The sequence below is a fragment of the Emys orbicularis genome, chromosome 11, assembly GCF_028017835.1.
Source record: "Emys orbicularis isolate rEmyOrb1 chromosome 11, rEmyOrb1.hap1, whole genome shotgun sequence".
NCBI classification, from domain to species: Eukaryota; Metazoa; Chordata; order Testudines; family Emydidae; genus Emys; species Emys orbicularis.
The window spans coordinates 58,733,429-58,758,442 of NC_088693.1; the positions used below are offsets into that span (position 1 = coordinate 58,733,429).

The following is a 25,014-nucleotide window of genomic DNA, read 5'->3' on the forward strand; positions in this document are numbered from 1 at the left end:
GTCGTGCCACCGTTCATTCCACTGCTCCAGTGATGGCCCTGCGCAGTCACTTGTCACCGTGACCTCTGCAATTCGGTTTCTTGAGGTTCCACCCAGCTCTCAGTGGGGGAACCTCACAGCAAGTGCAGGCTGGGTAGTCTCTTCCATAGAAACACTGTCCCACAGCAGGTCTAAGCACTTAGACCTGATTATCAGTGATTTCAGCTGAAGTGGACACTTAAAAAAACAAAAAGGGGTGAAAATGGGAAGAAAAGAGAAAATGTGATCGTTAAACCATTGGAAGGGGAACTCAGAGCAGATATAGCATCAGAAATTACCCGTAACTTTCTTTTAAAACTGACTTTCAAGTTAACTTCGAGGTTTCGCATTAGCTCAGTATCTGCCAGACAGCTGTTTTTCTCTGTTTATGGATACATATGCTGATACCCTTTGCTTCTGATGTGGGCGGAGCCCTTTGTATTGCTATATTTGGTCTATCAGAAAAGGGGAGGGGCTGCTATGTACCAACCTGAAGGGCAAGACTTTTCAGGGTATGCTCTCCTTGTGAAAGTTTGTCCTGTTTTCAGTTTTCTTGCTGCAGGTTGTGAACAGGCAATATTGAGATTTTTCTGCAGTAGAGAACATTGTTGTGCTTAGATCTGGGTCAAGCCTATTAACTTCCAGTGGACTCTGGAATGCTGAAGGTAAGTTTGTCTCTCTTCTTTCTCAGACTTTCCCCTCAATCCTTTAACTCTGTGCCGGCTCTGTTATAAAAATGTTACTGCTGACATGTACTTTGTTAGTATCAGGGTTCATCACAGGGGGAAAAGGGGGTTTTCAAGTCATTACATGACAGTAGATCAGCCCGGTTAAGCACTTCCCCCTCCTCTCACCCGAACACCCTCAGTCTTGGAAAGGGAAAAGCGAAACTGGGATGGTCACCATGACATGGCATTTTACAGCAGTTGTCTCTCCAAACAGAACAGGGATGCTTTGAATGCATAGAGATTATTTTGAAAGTTGTGTGCTTGGGAACTTGTAAGAAAGGGAAGTTGTAAAGGAAACGGAAGCAAGTCCCCAGAGGTGATAGGAAAGAGCAAAAAAATCCCTGGAAGGATAGTCTGGCCTGTCACAGGCACTAGGTCCCATTTGTAGTTCCCTCTTTCCCTTCTAGTTCCAGGGGTGAGGAGGGATAGCTCAGTGGTTTGAGCATTGGCCTGCTAAACCCAGGGGTTGTGAGTTCAATCCTGGAGGGAGCCATTTAGGGATCTGGGGCAAAAATCTGTCCGTGGATTGGTCCTGCTTTGAGCAGGGAGTTGGACTAGATACCTCCTGAGGTCAAGTCCCTTCCAACCCTGATAGTCTATGATCCTTCTAGCCCATTGTCAGATGCCAAAATAGCCCCATATTGGGTCTGAAAATCCACCATGCTGTGGGGACCCAGTTAAAAACCAATGTTGGCCTTGTCAGTGTAGACGAGACAATTGTATTTTGTGTTACTGTGTTCACCAATCATGCCAAGTCCAGACTAGCTCGGTAATCTTCCCAGAAATTCGCAGCAAAGCCGATGTCTAATGTAAGCGGATGGCAGCCCGCCTGTTCTGAGATCTGGGTGTGAGCCTTGAGTGCATTTGTTTTCCAACCGCGTTTTACCCCAGGTCTTGCTGAGTCCTGTCGCCCCTGCCTGTGTCTGGGGAGGGAGCGCTCCAGGGCAGATTTCCGCCTCCTCCGGCGCAAGCAGGGACTTGACTAAACTAAATAACAACCGAACAGCCGAGTCCCGCGCTCAGCCCGCAGAGCAGCGCCCCGCAGCCAGGCACAGACCCGGCCCCACTCCGGCTCGGTGCGCAACCCGCTCCCGCCTTTCCCTGCCCGGGACAGGCGGATTGAGCGACCCGGGCAGAGGGTGCGGTAAAGGCCGCGGGGCAGGCGGCGAAGCGCGGCCGCCCCCACTCTTGCTGCTCCAGGTGGGGGGGGGGGGCACCACATCCACCCGCGCATGCGCACGCTGGCCCGAAGCAGGCGGGGGACGGGGTGGGCGCAGCTGTCGGGGGCGGTGCCGGCTGGTCCCGTGTCTGTGGTGGGCGGGGGAGAGACCCCGGCCCCTCATGCCCCCCCTCAGGGAAATCCTGGGGGCTGGAGGCTGGCACCGCTCCGACAGGGATGTGCGCCGGGGAGTGGTGAGCCAGGGGGGCCTTGCCTCCCGCAACCCCCCCCCTTGCACCTCCACCCCTATCCTCCCCGGCCCCCATCTCCTGCCCCATCCTCCCGGCATCCCCTCGGCCCCCACCTCCTGCACCATCCCCCCCTTCCCCCCCAGCCCGCACAAACCTCCTTCCTCCCACTGGCACCCCGCCCCCACCCCCATCTCCTGCCCCATCCCCCCCGCATTCCCCCCAGCCCCCACCGCCTGCACAAACCTCCTTCCTCCCACTGGCACCCCGCGCCCACCTCCTGCCCCATCTCCCCAGCCCCCACCGCCTGCTCCAGCCCCAAGCAAAAAAAAAAAAAAAAAAGCCGCGATCACAATCGCGACCGGCGGCGGCAATTGCGGGGGAAAAAAAAAAAAAAAAAGCCGCGATCGGCGGCGGCAGTTCAGCGGCAGGTCCTTCGCTCCTAGAGGGAGCGAGGGACCTGCCGCCCCCGAATTGCTGCACGTGCCGCCCCTCTCCCTTGCCCGCCCCAAGCACCTGCTTGTTAAGCTGGTGCCTGGAGCCGGCCCTGGCCTGCACCATCCCTTCCCCGGCATCAGGGCCGGCTCTGGCTTTTTTGCTGCCCCAGGCAAAAAAGCCTCCGCCGCCCCCCCCCCCCGCGGGGGGGCGGCGAGCCCCGGCGGGGGCTCCGCTCTCCCGCCGGGGGGAGGGCGGCCGGAGCCCCGGGGCGAGGGTGGCGAGCCCTGGCGGGGGCTCCGCTCTCCTCCTGGCGGCCGGGGGCAGGGCGCCGGGGGGGAGGGCGGCGAGCCCCGGCGGGGGCTCCGCTTTCCCCCCGGCGGCCGGGGGGAGGGTGGCCGGAGCCCTGGGAGGAGGGCGGCGAGCCCCGGCGGGGGCTCGGCTCTCCCCCCCCCCCCGGCGGCGAGCCCCGGCGGGGGCAGGGCGGCGAGCCCTGGCGGGGGCAGGGCAGCAAGCCCCCCGGCGGCCAGAGCGCCGGGGGCAGGGCGCGGGGGGGAGGGCGGCCAGAGCGCCGGGGGGAGGGCGGCGAGCCTGGCTGTGGCCCCGCTCTCCCCGGCGGCCCGAGCGCCGCGCCGCCCCCCTCCAGGTGCCGCCCCAAGCACCAGCTTGGTTGCCTGGTGCCTGGAGCCGGCCCTGCCCGGCATCCCCCCGAGTCCCCACCGCCTGCACCATCCTCCCCAGCCCTCACCTCCTGCACCATCCACCCCTTCCCCCCGAGTCCCCACCGCCTACACCATCCCCCCGGTATCCCCCAGGCCCAACTGCCTGCACCAGCCCCCGGTATCCCTATCCATGGGCATCCAGCCCCTGCACAGCCTCCCCATCTTCCCACAGGCAGGGCTGGCTCCAGGCACCAGCCTAGCAAGCAGGTCCCTGGGGCGGCCAATGAAGAGGGGGGCGGCACGTCCAGCTCTTCGGCGGCAATTCGGCGGCGGGGCCGTCACTCCCTCTGGGAGCAAAGAACCTGCCGCCGAATTGCCGCCGTAGAATGAAGCGGCGGTAGAGCTGCCGCCGCGATCGCACCTTTTTTTTTTTTTTTTTTTGTGCTGCTTGGGGCGGCAAAAATGCTAGAGCCGGCTCTGCCCACAGGCGCCCAGCACCGCTCTCCTCTTAGTTCCCTGCATCCCCCAGACACTGAGCTCTCCTCAAGCATTGATCATCCATTGGCCTTTACAGGCCCCCTGGCACCACCCGCTTCCCATAGTCTTCCCTTCTTCCCGATCTAGAAATGTAGAAGGAGCGTCAGAGTGGTGGTTTGGTGCAAATTAGGCTGTTTCTTGAGTGTGGGAACACGACTGTGTTACTAGGACTGGCTATGAATCACTCATCCTGTCCCTCCAGAAAGAGGGGACACAGTACAAATGTCTCTGCTTCACTTGTGCTTCCCTCTTGGGGTGAGACAGGTGGTGGCAGTGGAAGTGTGAAACTAGGAAGCAGGGTTTTGTTGGTTGTATTTTGATTTTACAGAGTGACTGTTCATCCCTTCTTCCCACCCCCGCTCTCTATGTCTGTCCGTAGTGTCCGCTAGCTGCTCTGGGCAGACTGGGTTCACTCCACACTTGTCCTGCTTTTTGTCCCCTTAATCCCTCCAAGATACAAAACATACACAAGAATTTTTTAAAATGTCATTAATGTTTAAAAATGTTAGATTAAACCATTTAAAAACTAATCAGATTTTTCTACCAATTTAAGTTTTTTATATTTAGCAACTGTTCGTTTCAGCTTAACCCAATTCAGCAACAGTGCCAGGTGTGAGAATGCTGGCTGGAATGGTGGGGGAGATAGAACAGCTAAGCCGCAGAACACCGGAGTGGCTGGGATCCGTAACTGATGGTGTCAGGAATCAAGCAGCGAAGATTTGGAATTGGGAAAGCAGCCATGTGTGTTCTAGTGTGAATGTGTGCTGAGTTTGTATCGTGTGGTTCTATTGGGATTTGACTGACTGGTAGAGAAGTGATGACTGAGGGCTGGTCTGTGCACAAATTTGCCCCTTTTAATTGATAGATCTGCACTTGGAGCTGGGAGTGTGCTTCCCAGCTAGAGGAGATGTACCTGCTTTAGCTCTCTAGCTAGTGCAGTAAAAATAGTAGTGTAGCCAGAACAGACAGTGCCAGTGGTAGGAGGGGCTTGCTGTCCTGGGTACTGCCTAGGGTCTCTGATAGGATCATCCTTGCAGTGCTGGCCCTCCTGCTGTCCTTAGTTAAAAACAAGTCCTTAGGTAAACTTGTGTGTGTAGAAAGGCCATGGATCTATGCTTTCTTGCAGCCATCTTGTTTATAAGTGAAGAGGGTGCTGCAATATGTGGGACAGAAGATTGGGGGAGTTGGGCTATCTGAAGAGGAAAAGGATGTAAGCAAAATTTTTTTGGGGGGCAGGTATGTAGGTAGACGTGGGAGAGAGAGGGTAGTTTGAACACTTTGTTTCTATTCCTGGCTCTGGGAAGTGTTGTTTAGTGGTTAGAGGGGAGATGGACCAGGACTCATGAATTATATTTCCCACCCACCTACACACACGGCAATGCCCTGCTGATTTCTCCCCGAAACATGCACTCCCCCCTTTACCTGCTGACTGCCTCCCAAGTTTTAGTGTTCATTGATCATCTCCCACTTTTCCTTTTGTCTTTGTATGAAGAGAGCTGTGGTAAAAGTCCTAAAGACGACCTGCTGCCAAATTAAAGCGAGTGGTCCACTGAGGAACCCCAAAATGTCCAGGAGAGAAGGGAGCTGGCAGTGAAGCAGAAAGCATATTATTCTCCATTAAATGTAAGAGAATTGTATTAATTTCTCTAGAACCCTGTTAGTTTCACTCCTATTAAATTCTATAGGACTTTTTCATAAGGGAGGTTTGAGAGTAGGAAGGAGACTCTTTGCTTTCACATTTGGTACAGAACAGCAAACTAGCTGCAGAGTGGTGCAGGGGATGGGATGTGCACTCTACAACTGCCACAGTGCTGAGAACTTTGGCTTCCAGGTGATAATGTCACTGCTGGTGTGTTTCAACCTATGGGCAAGGAGAGCAGCCATTTTGGCACCTGGGCAGAAAACATTTTCAGTGCCCCCCCCAAAAGCCACACAGCACCACAGTTTGGTGCCCACCCTTGCTCACCTAGTCCTAGTGCCAGCCTTGGGGAGGAGCACCTTCTCCTCCTCCTGATCATGGGAAGTGGTGGCAGAGCTCCCATGATGGAAGCCCCAGGGCAGGAGGAAGTCTCACTTTTTTGTCCTCTCCCAGCCATGGCAAGTTGTAGTCAAGCTGCAGGGACCAAGAGCAGCACCTTGTTCTCTTTCTACCCCCACCCATTGTAAAGACACTGGAGCTGCCCATGGTTCAGAAGTGAGAGGGAGTGATCAGCGGGGGACTCTTCTCTCTCCTGATCACGAGAAGAGGAAGGAGCAGATCTTGCCACACTGCTGCAGTGTGGTGCATGCAGGAAGGAGTTAGGCCGTCTGCTGAGTATTTGGCTTCTGATGGTTTGGAAGAAATATTTGACCAACACAGAGTATCAAGGATGCTGCTTAGTGCCTATTAGAAGCTAAATTTCAGTTCTCCCCTAGCACCAGTGCCATTTGATTTATTACATTGGACTCTTCTTTTCCTTTCCATTCTCAGGTTGTAAAGTGTCTCCTAAAGAAAGCCTCCAGTATGGGTGATGACATAAAGTTTCGCCAGCAGCTTCTAGTCATCGATGAAAACCTGGGAACTGAAGAAGTGGAGGCCCTGAAATTTCTCTGTAGTGACTTGCTCTCCTTCAAAAAGCTGGAAGCTGTAGAATCAGCTCACGACATCTTCCAGCTCCTCATGGCTAAGGATTTGCTGAATAAGGAAGATACTTTCATACTAGCTGAGCTTTTGTACAGGATTAGGTGTCACTTCCTGCTCCAGAAACTTGGCTACACCAAGGAAACCGTGCAAGAAAATCTACCCTGGAAAGGGAAGGTATCTCGGTACAGGTGAGCTTTCTGGGAACTGGGTATCTCCAGACATTTTCTGCCTTGAAAGGATGTTGATCTGTTACTTGCTGTGTGATATTTGAAAGTTGTGAAGTGAAGTTTGGTGATTAGGTTTTACAGTATGCAGATGCTCAGACTAATTGGTGACCTTTAATAATTTTTCTTGGGGTGAGGCTGCAAAGCTCAGAGCATTCGTGGGCCAACACCACATTAGAAAGGCCTGGGTCCTCTTCTGTTATGTTGTGCCAGAGGAGAGGAGTGACACAGTGTGCCATAGACTGTCATTCCTCTCCCATAGCTTTCTACTGCTGTCTCTCTGGCTCTTCCTCCTTTGCTCTGTTCCTCTCCCTCTGTGAATTCTTGGGTTGGATTGGGATGTTTTTATATCCTCTTCCTCCTACGACAACCTAAACTTCCTCCGCTCTTCCATATTAATTTGCTTACACCAGTGGTAAGTTCCTGACCATAACGCTTGGCTGCTGCTCGTGCTCTACTACGCCAGCTCTAGCTCTCCAGTGTTGCCTGCAGTCTGCCTGCTGCATGTTGACCTTTGCTGAGCAGGCTAAGTAGAGATGCCCACGTGTGCTACAGGTGAAGCAGGTGGCAGCATTGGAGGAGCATAGCAGAGCTTCCAATGGTGGGCACATTACCATCCTCTGAGCATTGCTTTGGGGGGTTATGGGGTGCCAGTGTAGGATTTACAGTATGTTTACAATGGTATTTAGTTCACCTAACTGGATCTGTGTCACACAGGCAGATGCTGTATGAACTGTCAGAGGACATCACCAGTGAGGATTTAAAAAGAGCCATGTTCCTCTTGAGGGACCAGCTCCCAAAGAAGCTGACAAATATGGTATGTGGGGAGAGGGCGAAGAATGTTAGAGGCTCTTATTAGTGAGACTAGGAGAGAGAGTGGAGAGAGGGTTTTGCCAGCATATGGCATCAGCTGATTGTGTCAGCATGTGACTGGGGCAGTAGATGTTTGGGCAGTGGTTTATTTCTACCCGAGGGAAGGTGGTGGCTGAGTGGGGCTAGGAAGTGTAGGGCCTGGGTCTCATTTACACTAAGGACTGTTATGCTGGATTGGCTCTCTCTTGTGTTTGCTGTGTGATGGATTCTGAGGCCTTTCAAGTCCTAGAGGTCACTAGGAAATACAATACCAGGCTAATCCCCCCAGCTGTGTTACAGCATAGTTGGACCAAGTGTATATGGGACCAAGACACACGACATTAACTAGTTACTTGATTGTGATACAGACTATAACGTAGTTCACTGATACAGTGTGGTACTGGCTATACAAGCAGGATCAAACCAGATTATGAAGCTGTCAGTGAGCTACCATGTTACAACATGATTTGCCCCCCAGCGCTGTGAAATGTACTATGGAGACACCTCCTTGGTAGTAAGAAGCCAGACAGATAAGAATAAGTATGAAGTGGGAAGTGTAAGGATTGTGAGGTGTTCTGTATTTCAGCAATATGTACTCCAGGAGAATCGGTGTCTTGTTATTTTTTTTTAAAGGCAGGGCAGGCTTTTGTAGATCGTATTAAGATTTAAGGAGCAGGTTAAGTGCACTTGACACTCTCTCTCCTGTTTCACTGGCAGTCCAGTTTAGAGCTGCTGACCTTTCTGGAAAAACAAGACCATTTAGCACAGAACAACCTGCAAATACTGGAGAAAATCTGTATGGACATTTCACCTGATCTCCTGAAAACAGTAAACAAATACAAAATGGAAAGAGGTGAGAATTCTGAGTGGGCTGCTGTGCGTGCCAGCAGGGCCGGCTCCAGGCACCAGCTAAGGAAGCAGGTGCTTGGGGTGGCCAATACCAAGGGGCGGCACTCCGGCCGCTATTGGGGCGGCACGGCCGGGTCTTCGGCGGCAATTCGGCAGTGGGTCCCTCAGTCCCTCTCGGAACAAAGGACCCGCCGCCGATTTGCCGCCGAAGAGTGGAGCGGCCCAATCGTGCTGCCGCGGCTTTTTTTTTGCCGCTTGGGGCGGCAGAAAACCTGGAGCCGGCCCTGCGGGCCAGCACGTTTACTGGAACAGATTGAACTAGTTGCTGTGTCTGGTAGCTGGAGCTGCTGTGTGTGTCCTCCACATGCATTGCTACCCCTGAGACTAAAACTGGGGCACTTGTGGTCTTTGCATATGAGCTCTGCTTTGCCGCCTCTAGTTTTTGCTACCTGCTAGCAGCAGTACTGTAAGAATATACATAGTAGCTCCAAAATGGCTGTGGCCAGGCAAAGCGGTCCAGTGGATGGGGCATGGGATTGGAAGTCTGGAAACCTTTCTTCTGTCCCTGACTCTGCCACTGACTCTGCTGTATGACTGTGAGAAAGTCACTTCACCTCTCTGTGCCTCAGTTTTCACATCTGTGAAATGAAGGTAACAAGGCTGACCCACCGTTGGATAGAGCTTTATGGTGAGTGGATGAACAGCACTCTAGAAGTGTTGTATATTGACCTGCACAGGAGGCAGGGATTTGTTGATAGGTGACGTGCTAAATGAGTGGGTGCACATGCATGTATGTTATCTGTGGTTCACTCTCCAGTAGAGTCTGTGCCGTAGCTATTAAGCTTATTTCATTTAGGATCTGTAGGTTAGGAATTTGCATGCTGAAAGGGCACAATGTTTCATTTAGACAGTTATCTAGAACCAGTTCTGGGAGAAGCTGGACAGTCATGTCCCCCTACTGACTTCACCTTACAGGCTTCTTATCCCCTTGGTGGAATTTCTGTACGTTTGTGTTTTAAGCATCTCTCGCTAGGTGCCTCTCCACGTTTCCCTTATTAAGGAGGTTAGTTTGTGCTGAGCTGTTTCTCTTGCTTTCACAAATTTGTTTATTATGCCTCTCCTGTTAGTTTCTCTAGCTCAGCAGGAAAGCAGTCTGCCGGTCAAAGAAACTGCATCATTTTCCCATCACATCTCTGAAGGACTGTTTCATTCTGGAGGTGATGTCAGGCTATTGACTTCCTCACAGGTATGCTGCAGTGAGCCTATTTTCTTCACTCTCGCTTCTGTATTGTCATTGACTGAAGTCTAGCTAAATCATCCCTTCTGATTTGGGGAAGGGAACAGAGTCTGCTATAAATGTGGCTACCAAGGACATCAAATAATTAGTAAGGCTACGATTTAGTCACAGAATCCGTGACTTTACCGGACCCCCGTGTCTTCTTCTGCTTCAGCTGTCAGCAGCTGACGCCGGGGCTGGAGGCAGGACTGTGTACCCCTGCCCTGCAACTGGGGCTGGATAGCTGGAACTGGTACCGTGCAGCCCCTGCCCTGCGGCTTGGAGGGGGAGGGGGCTGCAGCCGGGTTGTGAGCCTCTGTCCAGGAGCTGCGGCCAGCTCCAGAGCGGGAGCTGTGCGCTCTCTGTGGCTGCACCCCCGCTGCATCCCAGCCTCACGGCTTCCGCCAGGGGCTGCATCGGGGGCCATGTGCCCCCCTCGCGGTGTCCGAGGGCCTTGCTGCTTCTCCCCGCTGTGGCCGGGGCTTGGCAGGGGCTGCAGCCATGGCAGCGCAGCCCTGTCCCATAGCTGCAGCCAGCTTTGGAGCCCCCCGTGGCTGCACCCGACACCCCCTTTCTCCCCCCCACCCCCCCCCGTGTCCAAGGCTTGCAGCTTCGGCCGGGGGCTGCAGCTGGGGCCATGTGCCTCCCTGTGGCTTCCCAGGGCTGCAGCCAGGGCTTGGAGGGGGCTGCAGCTGGTGTCACCCACTCATGTCCCGCAGCTGCAGCCAGCTCCAGAATGGGGGCTGCGCACCCCCCGTGGCTGCACCCCAGCCCCGCAGCTTCTGGTGGGGACTGCAGTGGGGGCCGCGTGCCCCTGCTCGGCAGCTCAGCGGGGACTGTGTATCCCCCTCATGGCTTCCCAGTGCTGCTGCCAGAGCTTGGTGGGGGCTGCAGCCGGGGCCACGCACTCATGTCCCGCAGCTACAGCCAGCTCCGGAGCGGGGAATGTGTGCCCCTGTGGCTGGGTCCTCCGCTGGAGGCGGGGGGCTCCGCCTGTTGGTCCCACCCCTCCAGACTCCGTTCTTCCACCCCTACTTAGCCCTGACCCCGGTTATTTTTAGTAAAGTCACAGACAGGTCACGGGCTCTGTGAATTTTTGTTTATTGCCCATGTGTCTGTGACTTTTACAAAAAATTACCGTGACAAAATCTTAGCCTTAATAATTAGGATCAGAGCATCCTAAAAGCCAGTTATGAATTATTCCTCTTGAAAATATTTAGTGTTAGGAAGGGAGAAATGTCAAAAGAGATGTCTTTAAAGAAAGAAGAACTGAATACCTCAGGGGATTGGGAATGAGGTTAAAGACTAAGTGGTTATGGAGATTTAATTATCCTCACAGAAGCATGCTCCCTGTAGACAAGAGCGGAGGTACATTGGGCAATCAGGAAATTTGTGTTGCTGCTGTTAGTGGTGTACCTGGTTCATGTATAAATAGAGGGCTTCAATTTCCATGGCTTTCAGTCTGGCATCTTTCACAATGGAAAAACTAGCACAATTGTTTGTTTGCTTTTAAAGCATAGTTTGCATGAGTCCATTTTATGTTCCTGTTTCCCTCTTTCATAATATAACAATGTGAAGGCACTCAGGGAGATAAAAAGGTAACATTTAAAAATGCTAAAAAAAATGTATACACTGTAGAATAAACCTGAGGAACTTGCTGCTGCAGCATGTTATTGAAGCAAATAGCTTACTAAGATTCAAAAGGGGTTGACATTTACACAAGTGAGAATGGTATGTGCTAGGATACAATTGCAAGTGTTCTCAATTCTTATCCAGGGCATAAACTGCTCATCAGTTGAGACAGGAAGAAATTTCTCCCCATTACTAGAGACATAGATAGTGTACAATTAGGTGCATCATGGGACTGGAAGCCTTCCTCCTCTGAAGCATCTATTATTGTCCCATGGTTGAAGAGAGGATACCAGAGTACACAGACAATTGTTTTGCTCTGATATGGTAATTCCCATGTTCCTGAACCGTAGGGAATTTTTATCCTGAGTGAACTGTTGGCACCACTTACATCAATAAGTTTTGCCATTGACTTCAGTGTACCCTATGTGATTGTATGTGCTGCAACGTCCACGCATAAGTTCAATGGAAGTGTAGTGTCATTTAAGGACACCATATATGCTTTTCGAGTGGAGCTTCCCAGAAAATAGAACCCACTCTGCGGGCAGCACTCTCCTCTAGCTGCTCACCTCTGACGGGCTTGCTGCAGCTGTGAAATGTCTGCTCAACTGCTAAACACGTTGCTGCCCTTGGGGACTCTCAGTCTTGCCCCTGTCTGCTTCTCCCTATCTCTTTCCAAAACACCATGTGGCACTGACATTTATCAAGTCTTTTTCTGCTAAAATCACTATTAAAATCTATTTTATTGATTTTATTACATTGATTTTTAATGCAGGTATTCCCCTCTTCCTCCTTCATATAGGAGACCCCTATCAAATCTCTGGGTTCTAATATTTATGGTAAGTCTTTCTGGGAAGTGTTTTTATTTTTAATGTCTGTATTTCTAATGTTTCTAACTGGTTTTAGTTTACTTCAGAAAATTTTGAAGGCTCCATTTACAGTAGTTTTAAAATAGTTTGACTGATTTGCTTTAGGTTGGCTTTTTCTTTTCCTGTTGGCACAAGCTGGTTTTGGGGGTTGGCTGCTCACATTTAGAGAACAGTCACAGGTAATCAGCAAATCCCCCTGCTGTGGATTGTCACTTGTGACAGGGAAATAGCCAACCTGCTTTCCAGAAAGATTAAAGAAGGGTTAGTCTGACTAGAGGCAAAAAGCCCCCTCCCCCCCCCTTAATTGTACACAAATAACATGAGATAAGGCAATAGGACTCTGTTACTGTTAGTGTAACTACTGATAAAGTCATATTGTTAATTTCATGGGCCCATGAGACAATTTTATTTCTGTCTTTCTTGCTTTTATAGACTCTGGGAGCCTGCGGGAACATGCTGGGAGTGTGCATTTCATAGCTGCCAGACAAGGTCTGTCTTAATACGTTTTTCTGTGTTTTTATTTTAAGTAGTTCTTATTGCTGGCTGCCTAAAAGTAAAGAGAGTATGAATTTTCAGAGCAGGTTCAAACAGATTTGGAGAGTTCCTGGAATGTCACTTGAGCAGTACTATGGTCTATTGCCCTGGCTTGGGAGGGACAGGCCAGTTGAAGGAGTAACAAGGAGAGGGCTTATTTTGCAGCACCAGTCAGGCACTCTTATGCACAGGCAGATCATCAGTCTCTTCAATCCCACTCCTTCTCCCCTCCCTGCCACACATACAGGCTCTCCCCTGCTCTCCCCAGGAAGAATCCCCCCTTTCTCAGCCCTTCTATCTTCTGCATATCACCAAAAAAACCACACCTGCTGCCAGCCCCAGCACTCTGGCAACTGCGTGTGACTGTGCTGTTTGCATTTCCCTAGGACAGTAGCATGTTGGCGAAATTACAGTAAATCAAGATAATTAATCAACAGGGAGTTGAGGATTGGGGGTCGGGTGGGGGGGTGAGATTGCTTCCTTTCACATGGTACATGTATTGCTTAATTAGACTCAATCTGAGCTACAGGATTCCCTTAGTAGGTGTACAGTGGGAAACAGCTCTAGAAAAGGCAAGGGGAGGGGGGATATTTCTTGCTCAAATAAATGTAATTCTGATTGTTCTACTCAGCACAAATGGCACCATGAGATTTCATATTTGCCTCAGTGACTGAAGGTCAAATTGCTGTTTAGAAGTTTAAAAACAAAAAACAAAAAAATCATTTCCCCCCCTCTAACTACCAGATCTCTGAATGCAGCCTGGAAATGAGAGTCAAACTGGGCTCTTCCCTGCTTCCGCATCATCCCCTAAAAAGATTCTGTAATTGGATTTAAGGGCGTGCCTACACCACAACTTCAGCTACCTTTGGGGACTCACTTAGAACACAGTTGACCCCCAATCTAGTGAAAAATTCTCTTGAAGATCCATGAGGCAGAATCCACATCCACGCTCTCCTAGAGCTGTGTTCATTCTGCAGTACTAATAGGAGTACAATTTTATTTTTGTCAGTGACGTGTGTGAACAGATATGACCTGGAATACACAGGAGAGCTGCTGAGTAAGACAATGGAATTTTGACTGTCATTTTTCTTTTAGTATAATAGCACTTTAATAATCATGAAAACTGCTGCATTTTAGTAGAACTTAGGTTTGGTGCATCTACAGACAGTAGATTTCATCCCCTAAACATTTGTATTTTTTTTTTTTTCTAGATGACAAAGCAGTAAATGTTATGCAAGGCATCTCTGAACTAAGCCAGGAACAACCTGCGAGAATCAGCAACCCAGAAAGCAAAACAGAGGTTTGAGGCAATCGCCTAAATACTTTCCTGACTCTAATCAATAACTTGGAGAATTTGATTCTCCGCTTAAAAAGACAGTGCCAAGTTTCCACTGTTCTTAATACCTTCTTAGAACCCTGAGGTATTTTCTTTCTCTCCTTGTACCATTGGGCAACCATGGAATTCCCCCTCTTGTCTTCTTCCCTGTGATGTGAATGGAGTTTTGGTGGGAAAATTAACGCTGCTGTTTTTATTTAACCACTTCAGTTTCTAGAATTTCTTATACCAAAATATTTGTGTTGGTGCATCAGCAACATCAACTGATATCTGCACTGCTCTAGAAATGGTGCACTTTGGCACCAAAGGAGCACAAAGCGCTGACTCTGATTCTGTTCCCACTAAATTGGGAGTCACTCCATTATAAAGTCAATAGGGTTAAACTGATGTAACTGGAGCAGAGTCAAGCCTGCTGTTGTTGAAGACTCCCCTGATAATTAGTAGCTCTTAACAATCTTGGGGATGAGTTGTAGATTTAAAGAGACAATATTTGGAGTCCAGATGACTTTTCAGTTTTTACCATAGTCACATTGGAGACTAAGGCCTTGGCTACACTTGCGAGTTACAGTGCAATAAAGGAGCCCCATGCGCCCTAGCTCACTCCCCGTCCACACTGGCAAGGCACCTAGAGCACTCTGTCTCCGCGGCTACAGCGCTGCTGGTACTCCACCTCAGCGAGAGGAATAACGTTTGCTGCGCCTTGGCTACCACTCCCGGGCGTCAGTGTGAACGAGGTGTTGGGTTACTGCACTCTGATCGGCCTCTGGAAACGTCCCATAATCCCCTTAAGTCAAGTGGCCACTTTTGTCATTGTTTTGAACTCCTGTAGGAATGTGGATATGCTCTTTCAAAGCTCCATTTCTGACAGCCGGCACGCAAGCCATTAGTGTGGAATGCTGTGTGTGAGAGAGAGAGAGGCGGGGGGAGAGAGGCGGGGTCTGAACTTACAAGACAGCATGCTGACATGCTCTCAGCCCCCCCAAAACCCCACTCTCTCTCCCCCCACATATACATAACACACTCCACCCCCCTTCCCCCATTTGAAAAGCACGTTGCAGTCACTTGCATGCTGGGATAGCTGCCCATAATGCACCGCTGCAAGTGCCACAAATGTGGCCACGCCAGTGCACAAGCAGCTGTCAGTGTGGACAGACTGCAGCGCTTTCCCTACTGCACTGTCCGAACGCTGGTTTAACTCTCAGCGCTCTACATCTGCAAGTGTAGCCATGCCCTAAGGGCCAGCCCTAGACATGTACCAAACTTGTGGCCTCGCTTGCCCCTGTTCTGTCAGTTTTCTTTCCCAGCACATGAGTAAAAACCGCGTATGACCCCCCCCCCCCCCCCCCCGAGACAAATTTGGGGATACATGTGTCTGTGGCTTCACAGTGCCAAGGGTCCAAGACAGCCCTCCTGCTAGCTGTGGAAATAATCTATTCCTGTCCCCTCATGACAGTTATCCCCAACTCCCTACCAACTGTAGAATTCTGTTGCTAAGTCCTGCCCCAAGTGCTAACCTTTTCCCCCTCAGAGTCAAATGTGCTAACAAGTTACTGAAGTCTGCCTGGGGCTCCACATCTGTCTTCTCATACTGGATGACACTCCTGAGGCCTAAATTTTCAAAAGTAACTAGTGATTTTGGGTGTTTGTTTCAAACTTTTGGGTGCCTAACTTGATACACCTTAAAGAGGCCTGATTGTTAGAGAGTGAGTGTTCAGCATTTCCTGAAATAACCAGCCTCTTTGAGGTTTCTCAAATTGAGAGTCTGAAAAATTAGAGCATCCAAAATCACTCCTCACTTTGAAAATCTTGGTCTGACTCTGTTATGGGCTGAGTCCTTGCCTGACTAGTAATTATTGTAGATGGTACAATAATCCACTTCTAAATTTTGCTTGGTAGTCGTACCTTTTATCATACCTATTATATAAGCTGTAAAATAAAGACGTTTCATTTACTAGAAGTCTGTGGCTTTTAAACAAAGCTTAACAGCACTGTGTGGTTCATTTTTAGAGCAGTTATATGATAAAGGAGTTTGGTCTCCCTTTTCTTCCCCTAATGGTATGTACCTCCCATTAATGCCAAATGGAAATATATGCACATATCACAGAAGACAATATATTTCTTCGGGAGCGAGGGTACAGCAAAAGGGGCATCTCAAAAACTCTAGGCAGTACAGGAGATTGAAAACCCCAGGGGGGTTACAGAAATAGTAACCTCACAGGTGGATTGTACTCTTGAATCTAAAGGCAATAGATTGTCTTCTTAAAAATAAAATTCCTTCATAAAAGCTGTGAGCTTCTTTCTCCTTCCTGTCAACAGAAGCTGATGACCTATAAAATGGATGGGCCACACAGAGGCTATTGCCTCATTATTAATAATTTTAGCTTTACTGGGACTCTTCAGAAGAGGAGAGGATCTAATAAAGATGCTGGTAAGTCACTTCTGGTTTAGGGTCTGCTCTGCCTCTTCATGGGTTGTACTTCTAAGGCCCGTATAGGTTTTATTTGCTCATATTTTAAGTGCATAGTTATAAGCAGTGTACACTCATAGAAGTCAAATAATGCCACTTGTATCGTGAGTGGGGGAAAAAATGAAATACATGATTGATTACTTGACAGGAGTGAGTTTGCATTGGCATCTTTATCAGTGCAACCAAACTGTGTAATTCCAAAAGGGTGTCCAAATTAAAACTTCTCCAGGACTTACTATAGCTAGACCGATGGTAAGAGAAATATGTTAGTTTTCTTAGAGCACTGAACCCATTATTGTATTAAATGTGACATCTCTTGTATTTAACTATTAATGGTTCTGTCTCTTATTTGCAGAGGCTTAATGTAAATTAAGCTAATTCACAGATCAAAAATGCCTTCAAGTTGTGATTTATCTCTTTGAGATGAGCCCAAGATATAGAGTTCTTCAGTTATTAACAATGCAAAGATTGTATTGTTATAATCTTATATAAGATATATTACTGAATGTGCATATTGCAATAGTGTTTAGAGGCCATCCAGGTTGGGGGTCCTTTGTGTTACATGCTGTACAGACAAAAAGAAAATGACAGTTCCTACCCCAAAAACCATGTATGATTACACGTCCAAGTCTTGGGGTGCTTTAGCCACATTGACTACAGTTGATCTATGCTAGTGCAAGTGAGAAAAAATCAGGCCCTTTAGCTCTTCTTGTTATGTAGATAATTTTGTAATGGACTGTCCTTTTTGTTTGTTGTTTGTTCACTTACTCTCTAAATCACCAAATTCTGTAGTATTCCAGGGTCTCCATTCACTAGTATGAATGAGCCGGGTTCTACTTGGAGCAAACCCAATCTGAAATTCTGCAAAGAGTGCCCAATGTCTACCAAGAATCCCAGTTTTGCTCATCCAGTTGTGCTGGTTGCGCACACACACAAGTGCCTGTAGACCTCAGGCCTTGCTTTATGAAACTCTGGCCTGAAAAACTCAGGCATGTTTGAGCCTCATAATTGTGCTGGGTTTGGGTTCCATTTATCCTGTTTGGTCTCAAATCTACTCTATCGTGTGTGTTTGTTTGCAGGTGCCACTTTGTGTGAAGTCAGTTACTCTTCAGCTTAGCTTGCATAGTGATTTTATATTATGATTATATTATTCTCCAACCCTCCCCAGCTTTTCTTTCTTTATTTTTTTAATAACAGAGATGCTGGCGCAAGTGTTTACGTGGCTTGGTCTGGATGTGAAGACTTATACTGATAAGACATCAGTAGAAATAAAAAATCTCATGCAGGAATGGCGGTCTTCGAAAGATCACAGAGACAGGGACTGCTTTGTGTGCTGTATTCTATCTCATGGAGAGTCGGGATTGGTCTATGGGATAGATGAACAAGAAGTACCAATCCGCACTATCATGTCCTACTTCACAGCCAGACAATGCCCACAGCTGGCAGAAAAACCCAAACTCTTTTTTATCCAGGCATGTCAAGGCAAAGAGATACAACAGGCTGTCTACATTGAAGCAGATGCACAGAATCCTGACTTGCTTCCCATACAGCAACTAGTCTCCCCTTCTGAAAGCATTCCGGAAGAAGCTGATTTCCTCCTTGGCATGGCCACAGTGGGTGGTTATGCATCTTTCCGCCACATACAGCATGGTACTTGGTACATTCAATCCCTCTGCAATAAGTTACAGCTCTTGGTACCAAGGTAATACTTCTTTGTAGCTTGAGGGTGAGACCTTACTGATAACATAGGGCTGTATACATAGCAGGTTATTGTGTGGCATGCTAGGGGAGAGTGGGGAGAATCTGCAGCACGCCAGCTTGCTGTACAGTAACATCCCATGTAGACGCTGCTACGTTGCAGTGAAAGTCCCGGAGTGCGGATTGGTGTACTACTGCTTGAAAGTGTAATATGCCAAGCGCTATTCCAGGATTTTACTGCGCTGCAGCAGTGTCCACATGGGACTTTACTGCAGGCAAGATGGTGTGCTGCAGTTTTTGACCCTGGCTTCCTGTGCAGTAACTTGCCTTGTAACAAGCCCCTATACCCCAGTGGGTGAAGAAATGGTAGTGATGCTGAATCTTTGCTCACCAAAGGCAGGCCTAAGTCTAAGGGCTTGTCCACCCACAAACCTGCACTAGTTTTTTTTAATTGGTGTAAACTCCTACGTGGACACACATCAGTTTAAAACTGGTAATCTGTTTAGCTTGTCTCTGTAAACTTACATAAATGTTTGCAGCACCAAGGCCTTAGGGATGATCTGAGGAGGCTGGGTTTTAGTTTTACCAAACCAAACTCAAAACTAAGGCTGCTTCAGGTCCAGGTTCTCTTTTTGAGTGGGTTCAGATGGATGTATTTGGTTCCACCCAAAACACAGACCATGCGGATTTTGGATCTGTTTTTATATGAATGGCCAAACTTAAGGGGGTGAGGGAAGTTTTGAATGAAGCAGTCTGGCTTTGTCCCATCTGTTAGATACCTACACAGTGTCTTCTAGATGCTATGGTGGAATTATGGAAAACACTAGTCTTACAGTATGTGTTTCTTTGCTGCTGCGTGGTGTTCAGTTTGAGCCTTTGTTGTAGTAAGGTGCATGATGTGAACATGAGTCCAGCCATGAGGAACTCTGATTGGGTTTGCCTGCTGTAGAGAATGGCAAGCACTGGGGGCCAAATTTCATCCCTTGTGTAACCTCACTGACTTGGATGGAGTTACAAGGGGGGAATCTGGCCCAAGAATGCAGATTTAGGTCATTACTTTTCTTTTTTATTTCATGACTGTATTAAGGAAGAAAAGAGAGAAAATGTGCTGTGGATAAACTATGGCATCAGAGAGTCTTTTGGTCCCAATTTTACACACATACAAGAGACAAGATGTCAGAGAGAATGTAAGAATACTTGCAAAAGGGGTGTATTAGTAGTTTATCATAATCTACACCCAAAATCTTTAGTTCCATTTCCCTATAGCTCTTACCTCTCAGGCACATCCAGAATTTCCTAGGGAGGTAGGCCCCCGCCTATACCCAATTCTCCCCCGTGTGCCTAGGGCTGGAAATGCTAAGGTCACTGCAAAAGTGAGAGGAGATGCTCCCAAGACTGGTGGGTAACACTGAAGTTAAACTCACCAACCAGTCTCAAACTCTGCTTCTGATCCTCCACTCTGGTTATCAAGAAGCTGAAAAAGAAATTACACAGCCCCCTTTATTGCATTCCAGTTTCCAGGCTCCCAATCAGCACATAGGTCCAGTACAGTGAGAAGTTATTTCAAAACTTTGTTCACCTATTCAAAAGGTTCTTCTGACCCCAAAGGGTCAGCCACGTTACAAGGTCAAAAGGAGTTTGGCTCTTATCCAAAATACCACACTTCCAACCAATCCTTTAGTGTCTAAAATTACAGATTTATTATTACTCCTGAGGGAATTCTGCGCCAAAAATTAAAAATTATGCCAAAAAAGTGTGCACACAATATTTTAAAATTTTGCAAATTTTATTTGTCGATAAATAAATGTGTAGGCTCCAGCATGGCAGTGGGGAGCACAGGCCACTGGCTGCACAGAGGTGAGAGATCACCCTGCGGGCTCCCCGTCCCCTGCCTGGGATATGGACTCAGCACCTGACCCTGACACAGCGCAAGGACTAGGCCTGCCCCAGAAATACCCTAGGGCCCTGCCCCTCCATACCAAGCACACTAGATGTAGGCAGGCAGGCTCAGCCCAGTAGGATCCAAATGTGGGGGGGCTTAGTGTGGGGAGATCCAGGTGTGGGCGGCTTGGTGGGGGGGTCTTGGTGGGGGGGAGATCTGGATGAACGGGTTCAGACACAATGGGACTCTGCAGGGGGGTCCAGGTGAAGGTGGTTGGGGCTCAGCAGGGGGTCTGGGTGTGGAGTGCTCAGCAGGAGGGGTCCAGGTGCTGGCTTGATGGGTTGCGGGTGCTGGCTTGGTGGGATTCAGTGGGGTGGGGATCTGGATGTGGGGGGCTAGTCAGGGTAGTCCAGGTCCAGGTGGAGTGAGGTTTGTTGGGGTGGGGGTTCAAGTGCAGGGGTGGGGTCCCAATGCAGGGAGGTGGGGCTTGGTGGGGGGGTCTGGGTGTAGGGGGGCTTTGGATGCAGAGAGTGAGGCTTGTTAGGGTGTGGGTTTGGGTTCAGGGGGGTCAGTGGGGGGTTCTGGGTGCAGGGGCTGATCTTGATATGAGGTGGGTCCAGATGCACGGGGGTTCGGCAGACGGAAGAGCAGCTCCCTGTACACTGACCCCTGCCCCCCATGGCTGAGGAGCGATGGGAGCAGGAAGTGTGTGTGTGTGGGGGGGCGATGCGGGGCTTCCTGCAGCCAGAGAGGTTTCTGGGGGTGGGTCTGACCCAGCCCTGGCTGCTCCTTGCAGAGGAAGAGGAAGTCCTGTCCTCAGCCCAGCTGGGACTAGCAGCTTAGCCTGGCACAGGGTAGGAGCAACTGGCTGGGGCGTCCCCAGCCCCCCCCCCCAATGATTTACCTCTCTGCTAGCTGCCCCAGGTGCCCAAAACAATGCATCCGCGCTGCTGGGGAGTGGCGCATGACTGCTCTTGCGGCTTCCCCATCAGAAAATCATTTTTCTGTGGAGAAGCACCGAAATCTGCTGTGGACATGAATTCTGCGCACATGCAGTGGCGTAGAATTCCCCCAGGAGTATATTATAAAGAAAAAAGAACAAGAAGAGAGTTGTTAAATGATAAAGCACTCAAATACATACAGAGTCTTCAAAGTCCATCTATCACGTTCTTAGCAGTATTGGTGAGTTTGCTGGCTTGAAAGTTCCTCTGGAACACATCCACAGCTTGGTTGGATGGGTCATTCAGTCCCTTTGTTCAGAGCTTCATTTGTAGAAAAGTTACTCCAGTGGTAAGAAGCATGAATGAAGACAAAATGGAGATGATGCAGTTGCCTTTTATATTCTTTTGCCATGAGGCTTGTACTTCCTGTGTCCCAAACACAAGCTTCACAGCACATGGAAAAGCCTTAGAGTACTTTGTCCATAGGCAGGCCCCTACATGGCTTGCTGACTCATCAGGTGTAGTCCCTGGTCTTTCAATGGGTTTATTGTACAGCCGATGTCCCTGGGTGTGCCATCAAGCAGGCTAGGCAGTGCTGATGCCAGTCTGTCTGGGGGTGTCACTCAGATGCACAGCACAAGTTTGAAATACAGATATACCCTACATATCTATAACTCGTAATATAAACGTGATACAAACAAATAAGCAAGATTATCATACTTGGCAAATGGTAAGGTATCTGCGAAATTGTTATATGGCATATCTGGCATGACTCATTGCAATTTTACAAGTCTAGACCCCTCACACTGCCAGCAGCCACTGAGAGGACTGGTTAATTGGAGTCATTTGCTTGCAATGTTTTTCTTTTTTTTCCTCTCCCCATGTGGCAGTTCATTCTGTCACACCACTATTGTTTGTGGGTGATTCTGTGTGTTAGGTGCATGGGACATTATTCTACTACCATTTTGAGGTCAATGAGAGAGTTGCTGTTGATTTCAGTGGGAGTAGGATTGTGACCTCCATAGTCTTGAAGCCTCATACTGAATTCAGAAAAGTGTTTAATCTGGTTTAGTGTGTTTGTAGAATACTACTGCATGTTAAGAGTACAATGTTGCAGATATGTACTATTGGCATTGTTTCTGTGAATCAGGGTTAATGATAACACTCTGATTAATCAGAGAGTCCTGTGGCACCTTATAGACTAACAGACGTATTGGAGCATGAGCTTTCGTGGGTGAATACCCACTTCGTCGGATGCATGCTTCAATACATCTGTTAGTCTATAAGGTGCCACAGGACTCTTTGCTGCTTTTACAGATCCAGACTAACACGGCTACCCCTCTGATACTTGATTAATCAGACATTCTGTCTTTTCTCTGGCTGTAGAGGTGAAGACATCTTGTCAATTCTTACTGAAGTCAATGAAGATGTGAGCAAACGTGCAGACAACTTGGGGAAAAAGAAACAGATGCCCCAACCAGCCTACACCTTGAGGAAGAAACTGATATTCCCAGTGCCTAGAAGTCCACCCCCATCACAGCAGCAATAGAATTTTTTTTTTCTTTTCATTCACGATCCCATCTTGCATTCGATACCATCCAGTACAGCCCTTGGATAAGCCAGCGCTCTTCTTATTAAATCAGGTGGATGGTAAATAATTACCATCCAGGATGAGGTCTTCCTGAAATTGCTAACGCATGGAGCCAAAGGAGAGTACGATGGGCCAACTGCTCACAATGTCTGTTTGCGGAAATGATTGGTGGTGGTGGTGGGGTTTGTTGGCAATGTGAATATATACAGATTTTTGCAAGCACTTGTAGATTTCTGCCGGTGAAATAGGTGCTGCATCCATTACTGTGGACACAATAGGTGCACATGGCTTTCCATATCTACACCAGAGGGGTGGTAATGGTCTGCTTTAAGACCATTGTTCTTTTCTCTGTACATTAATGATTTGGAATCCTGCCAATGAGCTCTCTGATCCTGTGGAATAGTCTCCCAAATCAGAATGAACAAGACCTCAGCAAATGTAGTGTAGGGAGCTAATCCTACAATGGCAGGTGGACACTGGTCTATTCCCTCTCAAATTTAAATGACCTACACTCTTTGTGGAGCCACTAGATTCCTCATGTAAAGCATTTATTAATCCCACAGTGCATGCTGTTGCCTTAAAACTGGATGTTAATTTGGTATGTGGTTGGTTTAGCATTCCTTGTCCAACATCAAATAGTTCCAGAAGCACAAGATCTGCATTATTGCCTCCTGTAGGAAACCAGCTTTCTCATTGCCTTATCGTAGGGTGCGGTGGGGGCTATGGTTCAACATGAAAGAGCTGCTGATTATCATTTATCTGTCAGATGGGGCATCTAACACTGCTGTGGACACAACAGGTTTTGGTTAGCTTTGTTTTTAAGAACAAAGGTCTATAGGGATTAATTTCTCCATTATTTAAAAAGACCACCACAAATGTGGACATATGAGAAATGGGTGAGAGCTAGGCTGGAACAAAACTCCTGTCTTTGGGGTCAGGGTGACTATATCCCCTGTTCCAATGAGACTAGACTAGAGTCTGTGTAAAATCCACCTTGCAGGACTGTCCTGTGAGATTAGAAGTGAAATTCAGTGTATAGTAAAATCTTCAGTGGTGCATCTCTTACCTGGAGGTCTTTTTACTTTATTGTTTCTTGTCCAGGGGTGTTAGTGTCCTCATGTGGTGACTAGGGTGTATGGCAACATAAATGGAAATTTAATTGGCAAAAATTCCAGTTGTTGTTAAAACACTAACTTACATTTCTATAGCTGCTTCCATTTCAAAGTGCTTTGCCAACAATATCCATGCAGAGCTAGCTCCATCAACAAAATACAGCCACCTCTGGTTTAGAAGGCAGCAGCCAGCTTTGTATAGCAGTAGGATGGGTTTTGGGGAGAGGGAAACTTTTGGCCAAGGAAAACAGGGCAATTCCCTAGTCCCAACAAAACATGCAGTGGGATTTTTAGCATGTACATACAGCAGACAAAGCCTCAATATTTTTTAGGGTCTCAATCTGAGACTCCTCCTATACAATAAACTGCATAAAACTCATCTACCTCAAAGGCAAGTAAGATCAATTGGACCCTGCTGGGATATGAATCTGTGGTTCCAGAAATGCTAGCTATTTCAAACTTTATGCTCAGATAAATCATCCACTCCTGCATGTATAATAAAATGCTGCTATTTTAATAAAAGCTGGTAACATTTACTTTTCTTGGGAGTGGTGTTTTGGATTGCAAAAACTATGCTGCTGAAAAATAATCTTCCCCACTTCACCCAAAAGCAAGCCCTTGAAGTGAAGGATTAGGGCTGGGATTTAAGAGGCCTGCGATCAATTCCTGGTTTTGCCTCAGACTTCCTGTGTGACATTGGGCAAATCACTTAATCTCTCTGTGCCTCAGTTCTCTGTCTGTGAAATGGGGGGATAATAGCATTGCCCTACCCTCCGCTGGTATGGGGGGCATAAATTAACATTTGTGAGGCACTCAGATACTCTTTTGGGGCGGGGTGTGGGGAAGAAAGCTATATAAATATCTAGACAGATAGACCTGGATCTCAGGCCACAAAATTTAAAGAGAAGATACTTAGGAATAAGCAAGGACCCAATCCTGTAAAGTGCTGATGCCCCACAAATCCCTCTGAAGTAAAAGGGAATTGAGGGGATTCTCCACCTCTCAAGATTGGGTCTTTATTTGCTTTTGAGGCAGAGACTTTATCTCTGTCTATCTGTAGGCTCCATGTACACCAGGGCACTGTAGAATAAATAACCCATGCTGAAGCCATTTAGGAAGCTGGTGCACTCTGTCTCCTCAGGCTGCCTTAGCAGCTCCATCACACCTTCCTTACTAGCTTCTACACCCTGAGCAGCTGAGCTGAGGGAAAGCCAGCTTCAAAGGTCTTTCCACACTCTTCCCCACCAGTCATTTGCTTTGCTCTTTTGACTTGTCTTCCAAATGGTTTTTTGGGGGAGATGATCAGAACCTTTACCCAGGCTCTACTTGACTCTTCAGTGCTGA

The 25,014-nt window shown here is 48.3% G+C and overlaps 1 protein-coding gene across 1 annotated transcript; it reads left to right on the forward strand.

Annotated features, from left to right (window-relative positions):
• Window positions 1–533: 533 nt before the first annotated feature.
• CASP10 (caspase 10) lies at window positions 534–24,193 on the forward strand. Its single transcript, XM_065413111.1, has 12 exons — window positions 534–683; window positions 5,280–5,410; window positions 6,258–6,598; window positions 7,352–7,451; window positions 8,204–8,339; window positions 9,472–9,581; window positions 12,043–12,079; window positions 12,542–12,598; window positions 13,855–13,943; window positions 16,296–16,407; window positions 17,644–18,148; window positions 22,354–24,193. Exons 3-12 carry the CDS (start codon window positions 6,291–6,293, stop codon window positions 22,514–22,516), a joined length of 1,617 nt encoding a protein of 538 aa, XP_065269183.1. The 5' UTR covers window positions 534–683; window positions 5,280–5,410; window positions 6,258–6,290; the 3' UTR covers window positions 22,517–24,193.
• Window positions 24,194–25,014: the final 821 nt, after the last annotated feature.